The 23467-nt window shown below is 44.2% G+C and overlaps 1 protein-coding gene across 2 annotated transcripts in view; it reads right to left on the reverse strand.

Moving 5' to 3' along the window:
- The window catches only part of ascc3 (activating signal cointegrator 1 complex subunit 3), a 654593-nt gene that overhangs the window by 599612 nt on the left and 31514 nt on the right, over positions 1 to 23467 (reverse strand). For both annotated transcript variants that reach the window (XM_085997711.1, XM_085997710.1), the window contains exon 4: positions 6551 to 7134. In XM_085997711.1, the coding sequence (XP_085853837.1) occupies positions 6551 to 7134 (584 nt within the window). The remainder of the gene's footprint in view (positions 1 to 6550; positions 7135 to 23467) is intronic.

Below are 23467 nucleotides of genomic sequence, written 5' to 3' on the forward strand. Positions count from 1 at the left end.
ATCACCTGCTGTACCTGCATACTAACCTTCTGTGTATCATGCACCAGGACCCCCAGATCCCTTTGTACTGTAGCACTTTGCAGTTTCTTTCCATTTAGATAATAACTTGCTCTTTGATTTTTTCTGCCAAAGTGCATAACCTCACACTTTCCAACATTTTCTTCCATCTGCCAAATTTCTGCCCACTCACTTAGCCTGTCTATGTCCTTTTGCAGGTTTTTTATGTCCTCCTCACTCACTGCTTTCCCTCCCATCTTTGTATTGTCAGCAAACTTGGATACGTTGCACTCGGTCCCTTCCTCCTAATCGTTAATATAGATTGCAAAGAGTTGAGGTCCCAGCACTGACCCCTGCGGAACACCACTAGTCACTGATTGCCAACCCGAGAATGAACCATTTATCCCAACTCTCTGTTTTCTGTTAGATAGCCAATCTTCCACCCATGCCAGTATATTACCCCCAATCCCGTTATTTTTTTTATCTTGTGCAGTAATCTTTTGTGTGGCACCTTGTCAAATGCCTTTTGGAAGTCCAAATACACCACATCCACTGGTTCCCCTTTATCCACCCTGTTTGTTACATCCTCAAAGAATTCGAGCAAATTTGTCAAACATGACTTCCCCTTCATAAAACCATGCTGACCCTGTCCGATTAAATTATGTTTATCCAAATGTCCTGTTACTGCTTCCTTAATAATGGACTCCAACATTTTACCAACCACAGATGTTAGGCTAACTGGTCTATAGTTTCCAGCCTTTTGTCTACTTCCCTTTTAAAATAAGGGCGTTACATTAGCAGTTTTCCAATCTGCTGGGACCTTTCCTGAATCCAGGGAGTTTTGGAAAATTACCACTAATGCATCCACAATCCCTACAGCTACTTCTCTCAAGACCCTAGGATGTAAGCCATCAGGTCCAGGGGATTTATCCGCCTTTAGTCCCATTATCTTACCGAGTACCACCTCCTTAGTGATTTTAATCGTGTTTAACTCCTCCCCCCCCATAGCCCCCTGTTTGTCCAGTGTTGGGATATTTTTAGTGTCCTCTACTGTAAAGACTGATACAAAATATTTGTTCAGCGTTTTTGCCATCTCCATGTTCCCCACCACTAATTTCCCGGTCTCGTCCTCTAAGGGACCAACATTCACTTTAGCCACTCTTTTTCACTTTATATAAATGTAGAAACACTTGCTATCTGTTTTTATATTTTTTGCTAGTTTACTTTCATAATCTATCTTCCCTTTCTTAATTAATCTTTTAGTTATTCTTTGCTGGCTTTTAAATGCTTCCCAATCTTCTATCCTCCCACTAGATTTGGCTACTTTATATGCCCTTGTTTTCAGTCGGAAACTATCCTTTATTACTTTACTTAGCCACGGATGGCTATCTTTTCTTTTACGCCCCTTTTTCCTCACTGGAATATATTTTTCTTGAAAGTTGTGAAATATCTCCTTGAATGTACACCACTGCTCATGTACCGTCTTACACTTTAATCTATTTTCCCAGTCCACTTTAGTCAACTCTGTTCTCATACCTTCATAGTCTCTTTTATTTAAGCTTAGTACGCTGGTTTGAGATCCAACTCTCTCACCCTCCAACTGAATTTGGAATTCAACCATGTTATGGTCACTCGTTCCAAGGGGATCCTTCACTAGGACATTTTTTATTACTCCTGTCTCATTACACAGGACCAGATCTAAGATTGCCTGCCCCCTGGTTGGTTCAGTAACATACTGCTCAAGGAACCCGTCCCTAATGCACTCTATGAACTCTTCCTCAAAGCTGCCCTGCCCAATTTGATTTGTCTAGTCAAAATGAAAGTTAAAATCCCCCATGATTATAGGTGTTCCCTTATTACAAGCCCCAACTATTTCCTGATTTATACTCCGACCAACAGAGTTGCAACTGTTAGGAGGCCTATAGACTACGCCCACTAGTGACTTTTTCCCTTATTATTCCTTATCTTAGGAATTAAACTACCTGCTTAGGAATCAAACTACCTGTTGTCCAGGATATCTACCCCGAGGGGTGCCGGGGGAAGGCCCTGAGAATCATTAAAGACGCGGGCCACCCCAGCCACAACCTCTTCGCCCTGCTCCCGTCCGGTAAGAGATACCGAAGCATACGGTCTCGTACCAGCAGGTTTCGAAACAGCTTCTACCCCCAAGCCATAAGACTCATGAACGTATAATTTATTACTGTTGTTTTATTTATTACTGTATTTCTATTAGTATTTTATCATTGTTATGCCATATTTATTCCAATGTTGGGAGGACTCGTAAAAATCAACATTTCATTGTGCAGCACACACGTCTGCTGCATATATGACAAATAAAAGTTGAATTGAATTGAATTATCTCCACCCAAACTGTTTCACTATCCTGATCCTTTGACCCAATATCATTTCTCACTATTGCAGTGATTCCATCCTTTATTAACATAGCCACCCCACCTCCCTTTCCTTTCTGTCTGTCCTTCCTAATAGTCAAATACCCCTGGATGTTTAGTTCCCAGTCATGGTCACCTTGCAGCCATGCTTCTGTAATGGCCACCAGATCATAACCATGTGTAATTATTTGTACCGTCAACTTGTCTATTTTATTACGAATGCTGCGTGCATTCAGATAAAGAACTTTTAAATATGTTTTGTGACAATTTATTCCTGCTTTTACCCCCTTTTACTACTTTACCTTTATCTTTATACATTCTGTCCCTTCCTGACACGCTCTGGTTTTTAATTCCCCCACTGCTACCTTGCTCTATTGCCTTCTCCGCTGACATTTTTATTTTTTGCTCTCTTGAAACATGAATGTTAGTTTTTTGAGGTAGTAACTAGCAGAGTAGATAAGGGGAACCAGTGGATGTGGTGTATTTGGATTTTCAGAAGGCATTCGATTCAGGTGCCACACGAGAGGTTATTAAAAAAAATTAGGGATCATGGGATTGGGGGTAATATACTAGCATGGATTGGGGATTGGTTAACAGACAGAAATCAGAGAGTAGGAATAAACGGGACATTTTCGGGTTGGCAGTCTGTAACTAGTGGGGTACCGCAAGGATCAGTGCTTGGGCCTCAGCTATTCACAATCTAAATCAATGATTTGGATGAGGGGACCAAATGTAATATATCCAAATTTGCTGATGATACAAAGCTGGGTGGGAATGTAAGTTGTGAGGAGGATGCAAAGAGGCTTCAAGGGGATATAGACAGGTTAAGTGAGTGGACAAGAATATGGCAAATGGAATATAATGTGGAGAAATGTGAAGTTATCCATTTTGGTAGGAAAAATAGAAGAGCAGATTTTTTTTTTTTAAATGGAGAGAGATTGGGAAATGTTGGTATTCAGAGGGACCTGGGTGTCATTGTACATGAATCACGGAAAGTTAACATGCAGGTACAGCAAGCAATTAGGAAAGCAAATAGTATGTTGGCCTTTATTATAAGAGAATGTGAGTATAAGAGTAAAGGGGGGAGAAATTCGGCATCGCCCCGTTTGGGGCGCAATTATCGGCCTGGTGCAAAGTTTAGCGCCTGGCGCTAATTCTTGCCTCCGACTGCAAACTTGGCTTCTATCGCCCCTGGAGGTGATTGGAGCACTAAATCAGGCACTACACACCTCTCTTAAGGTGCTAATGTCAAGGAGCGAGGTGCTACCTCAGAGCGTTGGCGAAGCTCATGTGATGTCAGTCAGCAATGGAACTCAGACACACTGGCGCCGGCCAGTTCTTAAAGGGGAGGGTCGATCTTGCTCTCCATCCACATCCTGCTCATTGCAGCCTTGAATCTTGGCCAGAAGAGACCTGTACATCAAATCTGCTGAAAGAACAATGGAGATGCCCAGGGAAAGAGCTCAGAGTGCAGCCCCCATAGTCTCTTCTAAATTGACGCAAAGGTCAAATCAAAATGAACCTGCAAAGTGCTGCTCAGTACCCAAAACTCCTCCTCAGTTGAATCTCTCCAGAAGTCTCTCTCTCTCTCTCTCTGAATGTGTGGTGCAAAAATGTCGCCAACAAAAAAAGGCAGGACGTGGTCGTCTTTAAATATAGTGCTCCCCCAGTCCCTTCCCAACTGCAAAACGCTCCCCTCAACCTGTCGTTGCTAGTGGCAGGCAGCAAGGCAGGGGGCACCACTCAGAATCCAGTCCGGGGCGCTAACAGGGCGTTGCACGCTCGACTGACGTCACGATCTGCGGGCACAGGAAATCATGGCGGTAGTGTTTAGCGCCATCGCAAAATGTCTGGTCAATTTCGCGAGCGGCGCAAACATCGCCACGCCTGGGCGCTAGTTGCTTTGTGCCCCATTATCGCCCCCTTAGGGTGCTAACGGGATACGCAAAGCAACCGAATTTTTCCACCTTGATGTCTTACTGCAATTATATAAGGCCCTGGTGAGACCACACCTGGAGCATTTTGTACAATTTTGATCTCCTTACCTAAGGAAGGATATACTTGTCATAGAGGGAGTGCAACGGAGGCTCACCAGACTGGTTCCTGGGATGGGGGGATTGTCCTATGAGGAGAGATTGAGTAGACTAGGCCTATAGTTGATCTCATTGAAACATACAAAATTCTTACAGGACTTGATAGGGTAGATGCAGGGAGGATGTTTCCCCTGGCTGGGGAGTCTAGAACCAGGGGTCAAAGTCTCAGAATAAGGGGTCGGCCATTTAGGACTGAGAAATGTCTTCACTCCGAGGGTGGTGAATCTTTGGAATTCTCTGCCCAGGAGGGCTGTGAAGGCTCAATCGTTGAGTATATTCAAGACAGAGGTCAATATAGATTTTTGAATATTAAGGGAACCAAGGGAATGGGGATAGTGCAGGAAAGTAGAGATGAGGTAGAAGATCAGCCACGATCTTACTGAATGGTGGAGCAGGCTCGAAGGACCAAATGGCCGTCTCCTGCTCCTATTTCTTATGAGAGATGGGCAGAGAGGCGCGCGCGAGGGGCAGAGAGGCGCGCGCGAGGGGCAGAGAGGCGCGCGCGAGGGGCAGAGAGGCGCGCGCGAGGGGCAGAGAGATAGAGAGAGAGATAGAGAGAGAGAGAGAGAGAGATACAGAGAGAGAGAAAGAGAGAGAGAGATACACACAGAGATAGAGAGACACAGAGATAGAGGGAGACAGAGAGAAAGACAAAGGGAGCATGTGCAAGCACAGCCCCAGGACATTGCTGCAGGAGTTCCTCAGGGCAGTGTCCTAGGCCCAACTATCTTCAGCTGCTTCATCAATGACCTTCCCTCCAACATAAGGTCAGAAATGGGGATGTTCGCTGATGACTGCACAGTGTTCAGCGCCATTCACAACTCCTCAGATAATGAAGCAGTCCATGCCCACATGCAACAAGACCTGGACGACGTTCAGGCTTGGGCTGATAAGTGTCAGGTAACACTCGCGCCACAGAAGTGCCAGGCAATGACTATCTCCAACAAGCGAGAGTCTAACCACTGCCCCTTGACATTCAACAGCATTACCATCGCCAGGTCCCCCACCATCAACATCCTGGGGGTCACCATTAACCAGAAACTTAACTGGACCAGCCACATAAATACTGTGGCAACAAGAGCAGGTCAGAGGCTGGGTATTCTGCAGCAAGTGTCTCACCTCCTGACTCCCCAAAGCCTTTCTACCATCTACAAGGCACAAGTAAGGAGTGTGATGGAATACTCTCCAGTTGCCTGGATGAGTGCAGCTCCAACACTCAAGATGCTCGACACCATCCAGGACAAAGCAGCCCGCTTGATTGGCACCTCATCTACCACCTTAAACATTCACTCCCTCCACCACCAGCACACAGTGACTGCAGTGTGTAGCATCTATAAGATGCACTGCAGCAACTCGCCAAGGCTTCTTCAGCAGCACCTCCCAAACCCACGACCTCTTCCGCCTAGAAGGACAAGGGCAGCAGGCGCATGGGAACACCACCACCTCCATGTTCCCCAGTATATCGCCAATCCTTCATCATCGCTGGGTCAAAATCCTGGAACTCCCTACCTAACAGCACTGGGGGAGTACCTTCACCACACGGACTGCAGCAGTTCAAAAAGGCGGCTCACCACCACCTTCTCAAGGGCAATTAGGGATGGGCAATAAATGCTGGACTTGCCAGCAACGCCCACATTCCATAAATGAATAGAGAGCGTGTACACACGTATGAAGGAGAGAGAGAAAAAAAATAGGAAAGTGAAGTACTTGCATCCCATCAATCTAGACCAGGTTAAAACCCAGGTGTGAAATGCAACATGCTACACCAATGCTCCAGTCAGTATTGTTTTTAAGAAAAGAAAACCCTTATTCCATCACTGCATAACAAATAGGTTTAACTAGAGTAAAAATGTGTTATTTCTGGGATTACGAGAGAAATATTTCATGCATCTCTATATTGTTTTCAAACTTAAACAAACATTCATCAAAGCATCTTTCAGGATTTTTAAAAAATGGAAAACATGTTCCTGTCTAAGAAACTTTAAACATCTTTCAATTCTTCGAGTTATGGCTCTATAAGGGGAAATCAGCTGCATAGCTTACTCTCCAGCAATCTCCATGCTGACTTACCTCATTTTGAAGTTCATCATCACTTTTAGTAGATGCCAACATCTCAAACAATGTTCCGCACAAGTCATCTGTCGTTGGTCTATCTGATGACTCTTGTAAAGTTCTAATAATATAGCTATCAACTTCTTGCCTTAAAAATGAACCATCCACTTTGTTTGAAGATTTTAGATCTGTACTGTCAATTGATCCATTTTTTAAATCTCCCTGATGATTGTTTAAATACTTATTGTAATCTAGACTGAAATCCTTTAGGTTGTTTGACTCGCAGTTCAAGGGCAATTCCTCGGAATGTTCCAAAGCAAATGAATCAAATGAGAAATTAATGTTTTTACCAAAATGTACTTGAAAATTTTGGCTTGCAGAATCATTTGCATAAATTAGTGTCTGTAGTTCTTCTTCACTAAAATATGAGGCAATTCTATACACTGCATTACAGGCAGTAGTGGCAGCTGAAGAAGGGAATGGCCCAAACATCTGCTTAACAGCTTTTGTTTCTTCATGTCCAACGTGGTCCCTGTCGTGAAAAGTCTTGAAGAGAAAAACAGCAGCACTTTCAACAGTCCCCTGTTCATGTTCGTTACCAACTGTGAAGAAAATTCAAAGCTTTATTGAAACCACTGAAATTTCAGCTGCTATACAGATATGTAGCCAATTGTATACAACTTACTATAAGTCAACTAAAAATGTGACTGAAACTTCCTACAACTTCAGAAATATTTTCTTAAATGTAACACCAGGCTTCAAAATGTTTTATGATCCATTACCTCAAGATCTGATTACAACAATATCTATCTTGTAGTACATGACTTTAGTCAATAATTGGTCCTAACACACTGTAAATACCTAAATACAGTAGTGTGTAATGGGAAAAAAATGCCATTGTAAAATGACATGATACAGTATTGAACAGATTTTTCACAGATGCCTGTACAAGCAAGAGATAGAAGATCTACCAACTTGATTTTCAGTTCCTTGAAAATGCACATCGGTTGAGAAAAAATGCAACCTTGATATTTCAAACTTTGGATAGATCAAATATCTAGCTATGTCACTACAATATGAATACAATTTTTTTTTAATGATTTAAATATATAATATTGAAACCTACAGAAAAAGGCCATTCAGGGTGAAAGGGTCCGCACAACAGGGAAACGAGGCAATATTAAGTATAAAAACAGCAACTTTTTAAATCAGGTATAAAATTCCAAATGCCAACTTGGTCAACAACATAATTTAATGAGCTTCATCACTGTAAAATCAAAGAACCCAATCTACAATGGAGAGAGCAAGCCAGCTCCAATCTCAAATGTACACTTCCAAGGTTTTCAATGCAAGCACTTGAATAAAGTACAGTATGCAGTGTCACATTTATAATCCAGGAAAAATATATTCAAATAAAAATTTATAAAGGGTCATGACCACTTGCAGCCAAAGTCCAACTGAGAATCAGTGTTAACTGTAAATTACTATTTATGAAAGTCCGGGTCAATGTAGTATTTATTTCTGAAATTAGTTTTTTTTTGTTGCAGAGCAACTAACCTCCACAATTATAAAGCATGGAGTGAAAATATCTATGCATTTTATCGAGCAAATTATGAGCATTAAAACTGTTATTTCTTTTGCACATACCCAACACCACATTAAGTGCACTTTCATTCTCTCTGTATAATTTCTTGCATTTAGCATACACTGGCTTTATTGCTGACTTTATGCTGGTTTTTGGCCACACTTACCAATATAAAACAGAACACATTGCAAGCAAAAAGAAATACAGTAACCACAATGCCATTCACCCTCCCAAAGCCAAGGGCAGTACAGTACTTCCATCATCCTCAAAATTATTGTAACATTACAAGGTGGGGTTAACCATACAAGGTGGGGTTAACCAATGTAATGAAAAACAAACTTAATTTTTTAGGATGAAGAGCCTTAGGATACATGAAAGATTTGATAACTGTCATGATCAAAGAAAGGCAAAAGGAAAAAAAAAGACAAGGCAATCTTTGGTAGCAGGCTGTACTGTTTCAAAGTGATCCCTTCATCCTGCAGTGGAGCTGAAGATTCCATTACTCATTTCTATAAACATCACAAACAAAAGAAAGCACGTCAGGCTTAATCCACTATGTAATACCTAAAGCTCCAATCTGTACTTGCTTTTGTTATACAACTAGTTTGTATTATAAAATAGCTGCAGGAAGTCAACATCAAAGCTCTCAAAATTGTTAATGACCCAAAATGTGTTGTCGCCTAGTTTGCAATGTCAGAACAAATTTTCATTATGCACAGCTCAGTATAGAGGGCTGATTAAATACACTTTCTACAACAAATCATTTTCCTAAACTCTGTTCCAGAAATATCTCAAATCATGTTTTCCTTTTTGATAATGTAGAACAAGAGTAGACTTTATGTTGCAGTACATTTCCATTACATTTCCATTTCAAACGTAATAACCACCTTAAAAATTATAACCTGACTGTAGCAGCCTCAAAATGAAAGTTGTCAGAAATTTAACGCAGGTTGATACTAATTAAAAGCAACGCAACATCACTTTTCCTTTTCAAACCTGTAGTATGTAAATGTTCAAGTCAGTAAATCTTCCCTCACCAAAGTACTGCCTCATGAGCAAAGATAATGAATAAGGGCACAAAACTACCAATTAGCCACAAAAAGGCTGTACAATATTAGAATTACACTTACAGTACTAAATCAAAACTAAAATTACAGCATCATGCCAACATACCAAAATTGAGCCAAAAGAATTTTGAAAACTACACGTTAATTTAGACAGTTCTACAGTCCACCTTTACTAAATGGCAGCGGTACAGATTCACTGCCAATGACAAAACAATAAAAAAAATGTTTAACAGTGTGCCAAATCTAGACTAAACAATTCATAAAGATATGCAAAAAGGCTCAGAAAAAATACATTCCATTCCATGACACTACTCCTTGAAAGAGGCAAAAAAAATCATTCTTTTGCAAATCCAATGTCATTTGTGAACCCAGTATTAAAATTGGGTTATCAAACTTAAGAGTCATCGTTATTCAAATAGTAGCATGTGGCCAAACCACTGAAAGCAAGCCCATGGTAGCCAGGGTTTATTTCTGAAGGTGTGGGAGGATACTCAAATGAATTATGCCCACTATCTATGTAATGAAATCTGTTTGTCTTGATCCTGTATTCGTTTTGCACTCGTGTATATTACCCTCCCCCACTGTGTATAGTTTCACTTCCTCTTTCCCGACTAACCTGGGAGGTTCCAGGTCTTGGCTCTTGGCTCCGCCCCTGACTTCTCTTACATAAAGATCCCAGGATCTGTATGACTCATTCCTGTGAACCAGTCGGCGTGTTGAGATGTTAGCTCTGATCTTAGTGATTAAAAGCCAACTTGTTTAAGTCTATAACTTCTAGTTTTGTGGTTATTGAAGGCCCATCAATTTTAATCACTAAAGAATACTAGGATGGATCGACTCCTAAAACCAGAGCGTCTGGACTTGGGTCCACATTCTGCTGAAGCATCAAATCAATTTGGACACTGGCTCAAATGCTTCGAACTCTTCGCGGGGGCCTCATCCGCTAGCGAGGTAGATAAACTGAGTCTACTGACTACTCGCGTAAGTCATCGGATTTATTCGTTCATCCGGGACGCCACCTCTTACACGGAGGCCATCACTATCCTGAAGGCCCAATACCAGAGGCCGGTAAACGAAGTGTACGCCAGACATCTGCTGGCTACACGCAGGCAGCCACCAGAGGAATCAATGGACGATTTCTTACAGGGCCTAAAGGACTTGGTCCGGGACTGTAACTGCAAGGCCGTGACAGCCAACGCGTACTCTGACGAATTGGTCCGCGATTCCTTCATCACGGGCCTCAAATTGAATTATATCCAGCAGAGACTGCTGGAGAAGGAGGTCCTGGACTTAAAAAAGGCAGTGGCCACTGCGCGATCGCTGGACGTGGCCCAGAAAAACTCTGACTCTTATTCTTCCAGCCATGCGGCCCTCACCGCCTCGTGCGCGCCGAGGGGGCCGCCATCTTGGAATCAGCCATCTTCCCCATCCAGGTCTCAGACCAGCTCTACACCGCCGGAGTCCCCACATAGAAGTTCACCCAGGAGTCCTACTACAGCGGCAATGTCTCGAGGCCCGAAATGCTACTTCTGCGACCAGGCCAAGCACCCCAGACAACGATGCCCAGCGAAGGACGCTACATGCTTCAAATGTAAGAAAAAGGGGCATTTTAGCAAAGTCTGCAGGGGGAATCCGATTTCCAACTCCGTCACCGCCTCGTGCGTGCCGTGCGGGCCGCCATCTTGGGATCCGCCATCTTTTCCCGACTCAACGGCCGCCCAGGGCCCAACAGTGGCTTTGATCACGGTGGATCAATCCAGGCCACACCCGTTGACAAAATCCATGATGGACATACAGGTAAACGGGAATTTAACGAAATGTTTAATTGACTGTGGGAGTACCGAGAGTTTTATCCACCCTAGCCTGGTACAGCGGCACTCATTAACGGTAACCCCTACACGGAGCAGAATTGCTATGGCTGCTAAGCCCCACACTTCGGACATTTTGGGCTACTGTGTGGTAACACTGACTGTAAAAGGCACGGACTACAAGGATTTTAAACTCCTCGTGATGCCAGAACTCTGTGTTAATGTAATCTTGGGCCTGGACTTCCAGTGCCACCACAAAAGTGTCACGCTAGCATATGGCGGGTCCCAACCGCCACTCACAGTCTGTGGCCTATCAATCTTAAAAATCAGCCCGCCCTCTTTATTCGCTAATCTCGCTCCGAACTGTAGGCCCATAGCGACCAAAAGTAGACAGTACAGTCTGGAAGACAGACACTTTATCAAGGCGGAAGTGGACAGACTCCTGCGGGAAGGCATTATTGAATGCAGTACCAGCCCGTGGAGTGCCCAAGTAGTGGACTCATGGGAGCTTGCAAGATCACATTTTGTTGTTCATGTACTTGTGCATTGTACAATGACAATAAAGTTGAATTATTATTATTTAGTCATAGTTAAAAATAGCGAAAAGAAACGGATGGTAATTGACTACAGCCAGACTGTTAATATTTATACCCAGCTGGACGCCTACCCTTTACCCCGCATATCAGAAATGGTCAACCAGATTGCGCAATACCGAGTTTTCTCGACTATCGACCTCAAATCCGCGTATCACCAGCTCCCCATTAGAACGGAGGACCGCCCATACACCGCCATTTTCTCAGAGTGCCCTTCGGAGTAACAAATGGGGTCTCAGTCTTCCAACGTGAGATGGACCGCATGGTTGACGAGAATAAACTACAAGCTACCTACCCCTATCTGGACAATGTCACTATCTGCGGGCACAACCAGCAAGACCACAATCTAAATCTTGCGAGATTTTTAAAAACTGCCCTAAAGCTGAATCTAACCTACAACGAAGACAAATGTGTCTTCAACACAACCCGTCTCTGTATCCTCGGCTGTGTGGTGGAAGATGGGGTAATTGGACCGGACCCTGACCGATTACACCCCCTAAAGGAACTGCCCCTGCCACACAATCCCAAAGCCTTAAAAAGGTGCCTGGGATTTTTTTCGTATTATGCCCAATGGGTGCCCAATTACTCCGATAAGGCCCGACCCCTCATTAAATCGACATCCTTCCCACTATCAGCTGAAGCTCGGGAGGCTTTCACCAGTATTAAACAGGACATTGAAAGGGCTGCAGTGTGTGCAGTGGACGAATGCATTCCCTTTCAAGTCGAAAGCGATGCGTCAGACTATGCCTTAGCTGCGACCCTCAATCAGGCTGGGAGACCTGTGGCCTTCTTCTCCCGAACCCTTCAGGGACCTGAAATCAGGCACTCTTCTGTCGAGAAGGAGGCACAGGCTATAGTGGAGGCAGTGCAGCACTGGAGACACTACCTAGCCGGCAAACGTTTCACCCTGCTCACCGACCAGCGGTCGGTGGCTTTCATGTTTAATAACAAAGGGGGAAAATCAAGAATGACAAAATACTCAGGTGGAGGATCGAACTATCCACGTCCGACTATGATATTATGTACAGGCCAGGAGCCCTTAATGAACCCCCAGATGCCCTATCGCGGGGAATGTGTGCCAGCATTCATACGGACAAATTACAGGGTCTCCACAACAACCTCTGTCACCCAGGGGTCACCCGACTATACCATTTTATAAAGTCCCGCAATCTGCCCCACTCCATCGAGGAGGTCAGGGCAATGACCAGAGCCTGCCGCATCTGTGCGGACTGCAAGCCTCGTTTCTACAGGCCTGACCGTGCACACCTTATCAAAGCCACACGGCCATTCAAGCGCCTAAGTCTGGACTTCAAGGGACCCCTTCCCTCTGCCGACCGTAACGTATACTTCCTCAATATCATTGATGAATATTCCCGCTTCCCCTTCGCCATTCCCTGCCCAGACATGACCAGTGCCACGGTCATCAAGTGTCTCTGTAATCTATTCTGCATGTTTGGCATGCCGAACTACATACACAGCGATAGGGGGACGTCATTCATGAGCGACGAGCTGCGCCAGTTCTTGCTCTCGAAGGGGATAGCCACTAGCAGAACCACTAGCTACAACCCCCGGGGTAATGGGCAAGTGGAAAGGGAGAATGCTACTGTTTGGAAGGCTGTCACGTTAGCCTTAAAGTCAAAAGGCCTTCCGACCGCCCGCTGGCAGGAAGTCCTCCCAGACGTGCTCCACTCCATAAGGTCTCTGTTATGTACTGCCACTAACGCTACCCCTCACGAAAATATGTTAATTTTCCCCCGGAAATCCACCTCGGGCATATCTCTACCCGCGTGGCTGACGTCTCTGGGGACAGTACTATTGCGGAAGCACGTGAGAGGCCATAAAACGGACCCCTTGTGGAAAAGGTACAGCTCCTCCATGCAAACCCTCAGTACGCCTATATCGAATACTCTGACGGGCGAGAGGACACCGTTTCCATAAAAGACCTTGCTCCCTCGGGGAGCAGAGAGAACGATGGGAGACTACCCGATGAAGACCTACACTACAAAGAGACAGGACGCCCAGAGGTATCAATACCCAACTTTAACCTGGAGGACACTGCAGATAACCTGGAAGACACTGCGGAGGCCCGGACAGCGGAGGAACCAGAATCCACTCCCCTAGAGGCACCCCAACCGGCTTTGCGCCGATCACTGAGAGCTGCAAAACCTCCCGACAGACTCACTTATACCAACTTTTAAGAAACATCACCCCGATGGACTAAATCTATAGAAGGGGTGAATGTAATGAAATCTGTTTGTCTTGATCCTGTATTCGTTTTGCACGCATGTATATTACCCTCCCCCACTGTGTATAGTTTCACTTCCTCTTTCCCGACTAACCTGGGAGGTTCCAGGTCTTGGCTCTTGGCTCCGCCCCTGACTTCTCTTACATAAAGATCCCAGGATCTGTATGACTCATTCCTGTGAACCAGTCGGCATGTTGAGATGTTAGCTCTGATCTTAGTGATTAAAAGCCAACTTGTTTAAGTCTATAACTTCTAGTTTTGTGGTTATTGAAGGCCCATCAATCTATTACTGCCAATTTACAACAACAACTTGTATTTATATAGAATCATAGAAGATAGGAGCAGGAGTAGCCCATTCGGCCCCTCGAGCCTGCTCCGCCATTCAATGAGATCATGGCTGATCATCCAAATTCAGTACCCTGTTCCTGCCTTCTCTCTATATCCCTTGATCCCTTTAGCCTAAGAAATATATCCAACTCCTTCTTGAATATATTTAATGAATTGGCCTCTACTGCCTTCTCTGGTAAAGAATTCCACAGGTTCACCACTCTCGGTGAAGAAATTCCTCATCTCTGTCCTAAATGGCTTACCCCTTATCCTTAGACTGTGACCCCTACTTCTGGATTCCTCGAGCATCGGGAACATCCTTCCAGCATCTAGTCTGTCTAGTCCTGTTAGAATTTTATAAGTTTCGATGAGATCCCCTCTCATTCTTCTAAACTCCAGCGAGTACAAGCCCAATCGACCCAATCTCTCCTCATACGTCATTCCTGCCATCCCAGGTATCAGCCTGGTGAATCTTCGCTGCACTCCTTCCATGGCAAGAACATCCTTCCTCAGATAAGGCGACCAAAACTGCACACAGTACTCAAGATGTGGTCTCACCAAGGCCCTGTACAACTGCAGCAAGACATCCTTGTTCCTGTACTCAAACCCTCTCGCTACAAAGGCCAACATACCATTTGCCTTCTTAACCGCCTGCCACACCTGCATGCTTACTTTCAGCGACTGGTGCACAAGGACACCCAGGTCTCGTTGCACTTCCCCTTCTCCCAATCTGCTGCCATTCAGATAATAATCTGCCTTCCTGTTTTTGACACCAAGTGGATAACCTCGCATTTATCCACGTTATATTGCATCTGCCATGCTTCTGCCCAATCACCCAACCTGTCCAAATCATACTGGAGTTTCTCAGCATCCCCCTCACAGCACACACGCCCACCCAGCTTTGTGTCGTCTGCAAACTTGGAGATATTACATCTAGTTCCCTCATCCAGATCATTAATATATATTGTGAATAGCTGGGGTCCATGGACCGATCCCTGCGGTACCCCACTAGTCACTGCCTGCCACCCCGAAAAAGACCCGTTTATTCCAACTCTTTGCTTTCTGTCTGCCAACCAGTTCTCTATCCAAGTCAATACCTTGCCCCCAATCCCATGTGCCTTAACTTTACACGCTAATCTCTTATGCGGGACCTTATCGAAAGCCTTTTGAAAGTCCAAATAACACCACATCCACTGGTTCTCCCTTATCTATTTTACCAGTTACATCCTCAAACAATTCCAGTAGATTAGTCAAGCACGACTTACCTTTTGTAAATCCATGTTGACTTTGTCTGATCTGGTCACTTTTTTCCAAGTGCTCTGCTATTACATCCTTTATAATGGACTCTAGCATTTCCCCCACTACCGATGTCAGGCTTACCGGTCTGTAATTCCCCGTTTTCTCTCTACCACCCTTTTTGAACAGTGGGGTAACATTAGCTACCTGCCAATCCATGGGTACTGTTCCAGAGTCTATCGAATTTTGGAAGATGACCAGCAATGCATCTACTATTTCTAGGGCCACTTCCTTAAGTACCCTAGGATGTAGATTATCAGGCCCTGGGGATTTATCGGCCTTCAATCCCATCAATCTCTCTAACGCCATTTCCCTACAAACACTGATTTGTATCAGTTCCTCCCTTTCATTCGACCCTATGTTCCCCGACATCTTTGGGAGGTTATTTGTGTCCTCCTTTGTGAAGACAGTAAACTCTTTCGTATCCGGCACCTACGGGACCAAGAGATGGTGCCGGTTGATTAAAAATTCCGGATAACGGAGAGGTATACCTACCGAGGCAATTTATATATCGGCCGACCTCAGACCAGAAGTAGGGACATGGAGTGACAATGGCCCAAGATACGAGAGCCCCGTTACACAGCCACAGGTGCAGGAACCCCAGTTACATGGCCACAGCTGCAGGATCCCCGGTTGCACGCCCACAGATCCAGGAGTCCCTGTTACACGGCCAAAGGTACAGGAGCCCCGGTTACATGGCCACAGATCCAGGAGCCGCGGTTACACGACCACAGGTACAGGAGTCCCTGTTACACGGCCACTTGTGCAGGAGCCTTGGTTACACGGCAAAAGGTACGAGAACCCCGGTTACACAGCCACAAATATACAGTAAAACGTACCTTTGGGTTCCTCTTTGGCTGGACGGCCAGTTGATACTGTGCAGGGAAGATTGCAGTACCCACAGCGACGATGGGAACAAGTTGTAAGTCATTCCCCACCATTTTCGGGACACTACTGCCCTGTTCCTTCTGGGGCGGAAGCCTCAAAACCTACTCCTGAATTTTGCTGGTTATTGAAGAATTCTGGATGATTAAGTCCCGTTTAAACAAGCGTTTACTGTAGTCATATAATTAATAACTACTTTTTATTTTATTCTCCAAAACATAATCCCAGATCTCAACAAATTCACAAAGCACTTATCTAACATATATTTGTACACATTTTCCACTATTTATTTTAAATAGGAAATAAGTTGCAAATGTCTTTTACCAGCATTAACTTTATTGTATTAATAATATGCTTTCGAAAAGGAAAAAGGCCATTCAAGTTTGCTCAGTAGCCAAGTCCTGTTTCAGAACTAAAAAAGACAATTCTTTCCCCTGCCCCAAGCCTTTCCTCTACTTCCTGCTCAGTCAGGAACATAATTATATTTTGAACAGTACATCCAACTAAGTATGAAAATGTCAGGCTTGGGTCAGTGATAGTACTCTCGCCGCTGAGTCAGAAGTTCGTGAGTTCAAGTCCCACTCCAGAGACTTCAGCACATAATCTAGGGTGCCATTTCAGAGCATTGCTGATAGAATGTTGCACTTTGGATGAAATGTTAAACCGAGGTCCTGTGTGCCTTTTCAGGTAAACATGAAAGGTCCCACGGTACTATTTGAAGAAGAGCAGATAGCTTTCCCAGTGTCTTTCATCCTTCAATCAATATCCCTAAAACAGATTTAATATGATTAAACATGAAACTAATCCTGTACATGGCCTCTTTAGCTTGTATCCTGGTTTACAAATCTAATTAATTCCTGTGCTGTAAATACTATGTAATTCCCTTTATATAAAAAAGATCCCCTTGATCTTCAGTCTCTCTTCTGTGATCTAAAATCAACTTTGTTGCTCTTCCAGTATTTCTAACATTCTACGGATACAATGAACTCAGCCGATACAAGATTTCACATATGATGTCAGAGTGTATCGCATCATTGAACTCATTTTATATGGATCTACTTCTACGCCCATTTAATTTGCATTTGTAACTGCTGTCCTACAATGCAACACTTCCAATGTGCAATCAACTATTATATCAATATCTTTTCCCTAACAATGTACTCTTTCAAGTCACATTTGCTATTTTTAGTATAAAAATGCATCACCCTTCACTTCTCAATATTGAATCTCCTGAATCTCTGCAGATTACCACAAAACAAAATAGCAGGGAGGTAACTCCAAGCCACTCCAGATTGTGAAGAGGGGTAATGTGGCAGTAAGTTTTGTATGTGGAGGTTTAACTTGAATCTGCAAATGTGATAAGACCATACCCAAGATGAGTGATTTAAGTCCATTATTTATTCAACCGTCATGTACAATAATATACCAAAGTCATACAAGGGTTGGAGGTGGGATTCTGACAACTTGTATCTTTTGACCAGCTTGGAGCAACAAGATACTGAAACACATACTCTGATCTACCTGGACCAGAAAGGAGAGGGCAATGAGGAAGGAACATGCAGAGACCACTGTGCAAGAAGTACTAGAGTTGTTACATGAACAGCTTTGCATCCAGCAACATGAAGCAGCCACCTACAATGTTGTGCCTGGACAGCAGCATATCTTCCATGCTGTATGGTACTGAACTTGTCTTGCAGGAGAGAAATCATTCATTTCACTGTCTAGAGCCAGACACCCAAGAATGGCAGGTAGAAGCTAGCTCTGACTTCCCTTAGCTAATCACATTTCAGGTACTTTGGAGCCACACCTATTTCTCCTAGAATGTCTGTTGCGCTGCCACTGACAAGTTCATCCTAATTAATCAGTCATGCAGGTCAAAGCAAAGATAACACCACTGGCAGGCAATAGTAAATATACTGAAGCCAAACAATATCAAACTGTGTTAATCGTGTACTCAGTCAATACAGAACTTAATAATTTTCGAATAGCCTCCCCTCATCTCAACATGGGGATTCCTGTCCATCAAGCTCACCGAGGCCAGGTGGTCTCTCGGCCATGCTGCCTGCCTGATCTGCAGGCGTGTCTGTCTGGTACCTTTCAGTCAAGATTTTGCAGATCCTCAATCCAAGATCACTAGAAGAGACCTGGGAGCCACAATTTAAAACTCAGCTTTCCTGGGCAAGCACAACCCTTCCAACTACTCAGTTGAACAAATGGCTGCGCCTCCTTGCTCGAGATGTACAATGCCTGAACTCCCCCCTCCGCCCCCACCACCGTCTTCCCCTCCAAAAAAAAAAATCACTCCACAGACATGGAAAAGTTAGTACATCAAACAAAGGGCACAACAATCCCTCAGTATGTCCAACCCAAGCAAATGAGATTTGGAGCAAATCGCCAGAGAACTATCTTATGCATCCCACCTCCGATGTCTCTGCACTGCCAAAAGATGCAGTGCAGGCTTTAGCGAACCTTAACCTAGGGGCCAGCTGACCACCAGGACAGGCTATTTTGTGTCTGGTCCAAAATGGTGATCAAGCTTGTGCACCGAGTTTGCTTGGCGATTGTTTTCCCAGACATCGGCAAGCTTTGCTAGTGCTTACCAAACCTCTCCAGCACACCTTCAATCTAAGAGACCACCATCTAAGAGCAGGTCCATAAATCTCCTATTATCTGGCAAAAGCCCAAGATCTTAATTAAGCAAAACTGCAATATCCTAACACCCATATGGATGAAATTCATGGGCTAAGGTAATGTTAACCATGACCCATTTCCTGGTAAAGGCCTAATCAATTGAAGTAAACCAGCTGAAGCTTGTGCAAAGTCTGCCTGGTAGGAGACGATGCATCACTGGAATGCCTCGTGGCTAAAGCTCCTCATCCCTCGAGTCCAGCTGCTTCCGTTCTTTTTTTCCAGGAGGAACTGGAAACTTACCATGCCTTATATAGGCCGAATAGGCTATCAGGGAAGTCAGCAGATACCCGAGAAAATACTAACCCTTTCAATTTCTGGAGCACAAGGTACAGCCTGCCTGGTAGGGAGGGAAAAGACAGGCCCGCAGTAAACCACAGTCAGGGAAATAGAGTGAATCAGAGCCATGGAGGGATTTAAAGATGAGATTTTAAAGTTGGGGATAGGGAGCTAATGGAGGTCGGAGAGGGCAGATCTGATTGGTGCACATGCGTAGGACTTCATGCAGGATAGGACATGGGATGGGATGTTGAGTTCTGAATAAATTTGTATAGGGAAGGCAAGCAAATGGACCAGATGTAGGGCATGAAGCTCAGTTTTACAGTTTGGGGCATAAAAATGTGATGTAATTTATGTAACTGCAGATTCAAGAGTTAATTTTGCAGACTATTTTGTTTAGCTATCACCAAATAAAGGCATATATCAAGTCAGGAGTCAGGTGTGAACACATAAATCTCAGCAGTGACATTAATTATAGCCATTCTTTGAAGAGGAGTATGATAATTGGCTTTTATTCAAGAGCTTGGCAAGATCCTGATCTTTTAGGATGTCAAATCTTAGGTGCTCAAGCTGCATCACTGCACTGCAAGGGCCACTTATGAAATTTTGATCACATTTTTTTCTTTCTTACACCTAATTAGGTTTCGCACAATCTTTCAGGACCTTAATTTAAAGTGGAATTGCATTTACTGGTGAACCTTCAGTTTCTCTAATCCAGATCACAAGCAGCAGCAAAATATTCCCATCTGAATTTTTACCTCATGTTCCCCCAATTCAATCCCCATTTTGTTAATTTAATCTTCAAACGTTACACTGGTGTCATAATCAGGATTTAATAATAAACTGATTGGAGCTGACCCATTTCAAGTCAGCGATCACATTTCTGGCACCGACACGATGGGCCAAATGGCGGCCTCCTGTGCTGTAAACTTCTATGATTCTATAATCTCTAGATGTATTTACTTTTTAAACAAAAATGCAGCATGCAAATGTTTTCCGATTTGGTTGGGCAGGGAAGTCAAGGTGAGAAATTACACAGGGCAACTCTGCGGATGGCACATTTTTACTGATAAATATCTACGTTGGTACCAATGCAATACACCACCCAGTTACTCCAAACCCTGTCGTCAAGGAAAAATACAAATATTTAAATGCTAACTCTGTCTACTTTTGATTTTCTTTTGTTAAGTGCACGCATACCCATGGAGCTCATCTTTTTTTAAATGTACAAAAATTATGAACTTTGATCAAAAAAATCTGTGAAAATGCATACAGCACTGCGCAGGTAATCATAACTGGTAAGGAATGGATTTCTGAACACATTAAGTTACACTTCGGTCTGCATATCAGTGAGCCCACCACATTCAATGAAAACAGAAGTACTCTAAGTCTTAATGTCTCCCCACCAGTCAGCAATTAGAACACTCACCCAGCATCACTCAGCAGCACAGGTTAAACTAAGTCCTGCATCACAGAAAACCAGATATCAAACCAGAAACATCTGAATGTAAAAGCAAATCTCAATTTTAAATACAGAAATTAACCCATGAATATTTAATCACAGGGTTACAGGATGGTGCAACTAATATATAAGACCTGGACGAGCAGGTTCACCAAAACAAACAGCCAATACCATTCAAATGAATAACCAGGCAATCTACAAATTCACATTTAGACAGCTCCTGCTCTTCCTCCTTCCATGTCCAATACAGCCAAAAGAAACTAACAATCGGCATAGTGGTTAGCACTGTTGCCTCACAGCGCCAGGGACCCGGGTTCGAATCTGGCCTCGGGTGATGTGGTAAACCACTGTTTGTATTCCTGTTTGTCCTGTTTGTATTCCACTGTGTACATGCCTGGACATGCCTCGGCTGACTCCTCCCACAGGTCCTAGTATAAAGGTGACTGCTCCCCAGCCCTTAGTATCATGGACCGGTCGACCACGCGAGGCAGACCTCCATTCTGTTGTTAATAAAAGCCTTTGGTTACTCTTCTAACTCTCAGTCTTTTATGAGTAATTGATAGCGCATCAGGTGACTGTCTGTGTGGAGTTTGCACATTCTCCCCGTGTTTGCGTGGGTTTCCTCCGTGCTCCGGTTTCCTCCCACAGTCCAAAAGATGTGCGGGTTAGGTTGATTGGCTATGATAAATTGACCCTTAGTGTTAGGGGGATTAAATACGTGGGGTTACGGGGATAGGGTGGGATATGTGTTGGTGTAGGGGTTACGGGGATCGGGTGGGATATGTGTCGGTGCAGGCTCGATGGGCCGAAATGGCCTCTATCTGCACTGTGGGGTTTCTGTGATTCTGTGAATCTTATACTCAAGTTCTTTCTGCTGTCTATAGATTATCTTGATTTTACACTCTTGCTAACTTTAAGCTTTAGACCACCTGCCAATTCAATGGAATACCCTTCTTCCCGAGCCAACAGGTTTTGCTCATTCTCAACTCGCTCACGATAAAGCTGAACTGAATATTACTGCTACTAGAAACATCAAAAGTGGCTTTAATAATGTAATTTGCCCCAACTCTCCACTTCTAAAAGGTGCAGAATGATGTACCATTCTACAGAGACCAACATCCCTCTAGTAGCCATTCTTCATGTGCAAGCCCAGACAAGTGGCAGTTGACCAAGATATAGGCATAGAAATCAGGCAGGGGATTGTGATATACTTGAACAAATTAATATTGAGAGGGAGGAGGTCCTCCCTTCCCACTGTCCAGGGCCCCAAACACCCCTTCCAGGTGAAACGGCGATTTACTTGTACTTCTTGCAATTTAACATACTGTATTCGCTGCTCATGATGCGGTCTACTCTACATTAGGGAGACCGCTTTGCGGAACACCTCCGTTCAGTCCATAAGGGTGACCCTGAGCTTCCGGTCGCCTGTCACTTTAATTCTCCGCTTCACTCCCACTCTGATCTCTCTGTCCTCGGCCTATTACATTGTTCCAATGAAGCTCAACGTAAGCTCGAGGAACAGCACCTCATCTTCCTATTAGGCACTTTACAGCCTTCCGGACTCAACATCCAGTTCAACAACATCAGGTAATAATCCCTGCCCCCATTTTTCATGCTGTATGATTTTTGCCATTCCCATTTGCAACATTTTATCTTTTCTGCCTCCTACAAAAGTAGTGTGTTCTTTCAATTCCTTCCTCCCCTCCTAAACCCCCTCCCCCGTCTCTGCATCTGCTTAATATCTGTTACATCTCCAGCTTTTTCCAGTTCTGATGAAGGGTCCCAGACCTGAAACGTTAACTCTGTTTCTCTCTCCACGGATGCTGCCTGGCCTGCTCAGTATTTCCAGCATTTTCTGTTGTTATTTCAGATTTTCAGCATCCGCAGTATTTTGCTATTTTATGAGGAGGTACTAGCGGTTTTAGCAGGCTTAAAAGTCGATAAATCCCCAGGCCCAGACGAGATGTATCCCAAGCTGCTGTGTGATGTAAGGGAGGAGATTGCAGGGGCACTGACAAATTTTCAGAACCTCTCTGGCCACAGGGGAGGTGCCAAAGGACTGGAGAACAGCTAACGTAGTACCATTATTCAAGAAGGGTAGTAGGAGTAAACCAGGGAATTGCAGGCCAGTGAGCCTAACATCAGTGGTAGGGAAATCATTGGAAAAAATTCTGAGGGACAGAATTAGTCTCCACTTGGAGAGGCAAGGATAGTCAGCATGGCTTTGTCAGGGGGAGATCATGTCTAACCAATTTGATTGAATTTTGAGAGTGGGTGACTAGGTGTGTGGATGAGGGTAGTGCAGCTGATGTAGTCTACATGGGCTTCAGTAAGGCTTTTGACAAAGTCCCACATGGGAGACTGTTCAAGAAGGTAAGAGCCCATGGGATCCAGGGCAATTTGGCACATTGGATCCAAAATTGGCTTAGCGGCAGGATGCAGAGGGTGATGGTCGAAGGTTCCGCCGGGAGCAAGCGGAAGCCAAGCGCAGGCAGCGCAAGTCAACCCAAGCACCCCACCCACCCTCCCCTTCAACCACCGTCTGCCCCACCTGTGACAGAGACTGTAGGTCCCAAATTGGACTAATCAATCAGTCACCTGCGAACTCATTTTTAATGTGGAAGCAAGTCATCCTCGGTTCCGAGGGACTGCCTAAGAAGATGATGATTTTTGTGACTGGAAGCCTGTATCCAGTGGTGT

Source organism: Somniosus microcephalus, chromosome 9 (genome assembly GCF_052327205.1).
Source record: "Somniosus microcephalus isolate GS21.2 chromosome 9, FLI_Smic_1.0, whole genome shotgun sequence".
NCBI classification, from domain to species: Eukaryota; Metazoa; Chordata; class Chondrichthyes; order Squaliformes; family Somniosidae; genus Somniosus; species Somniosus microcephalus.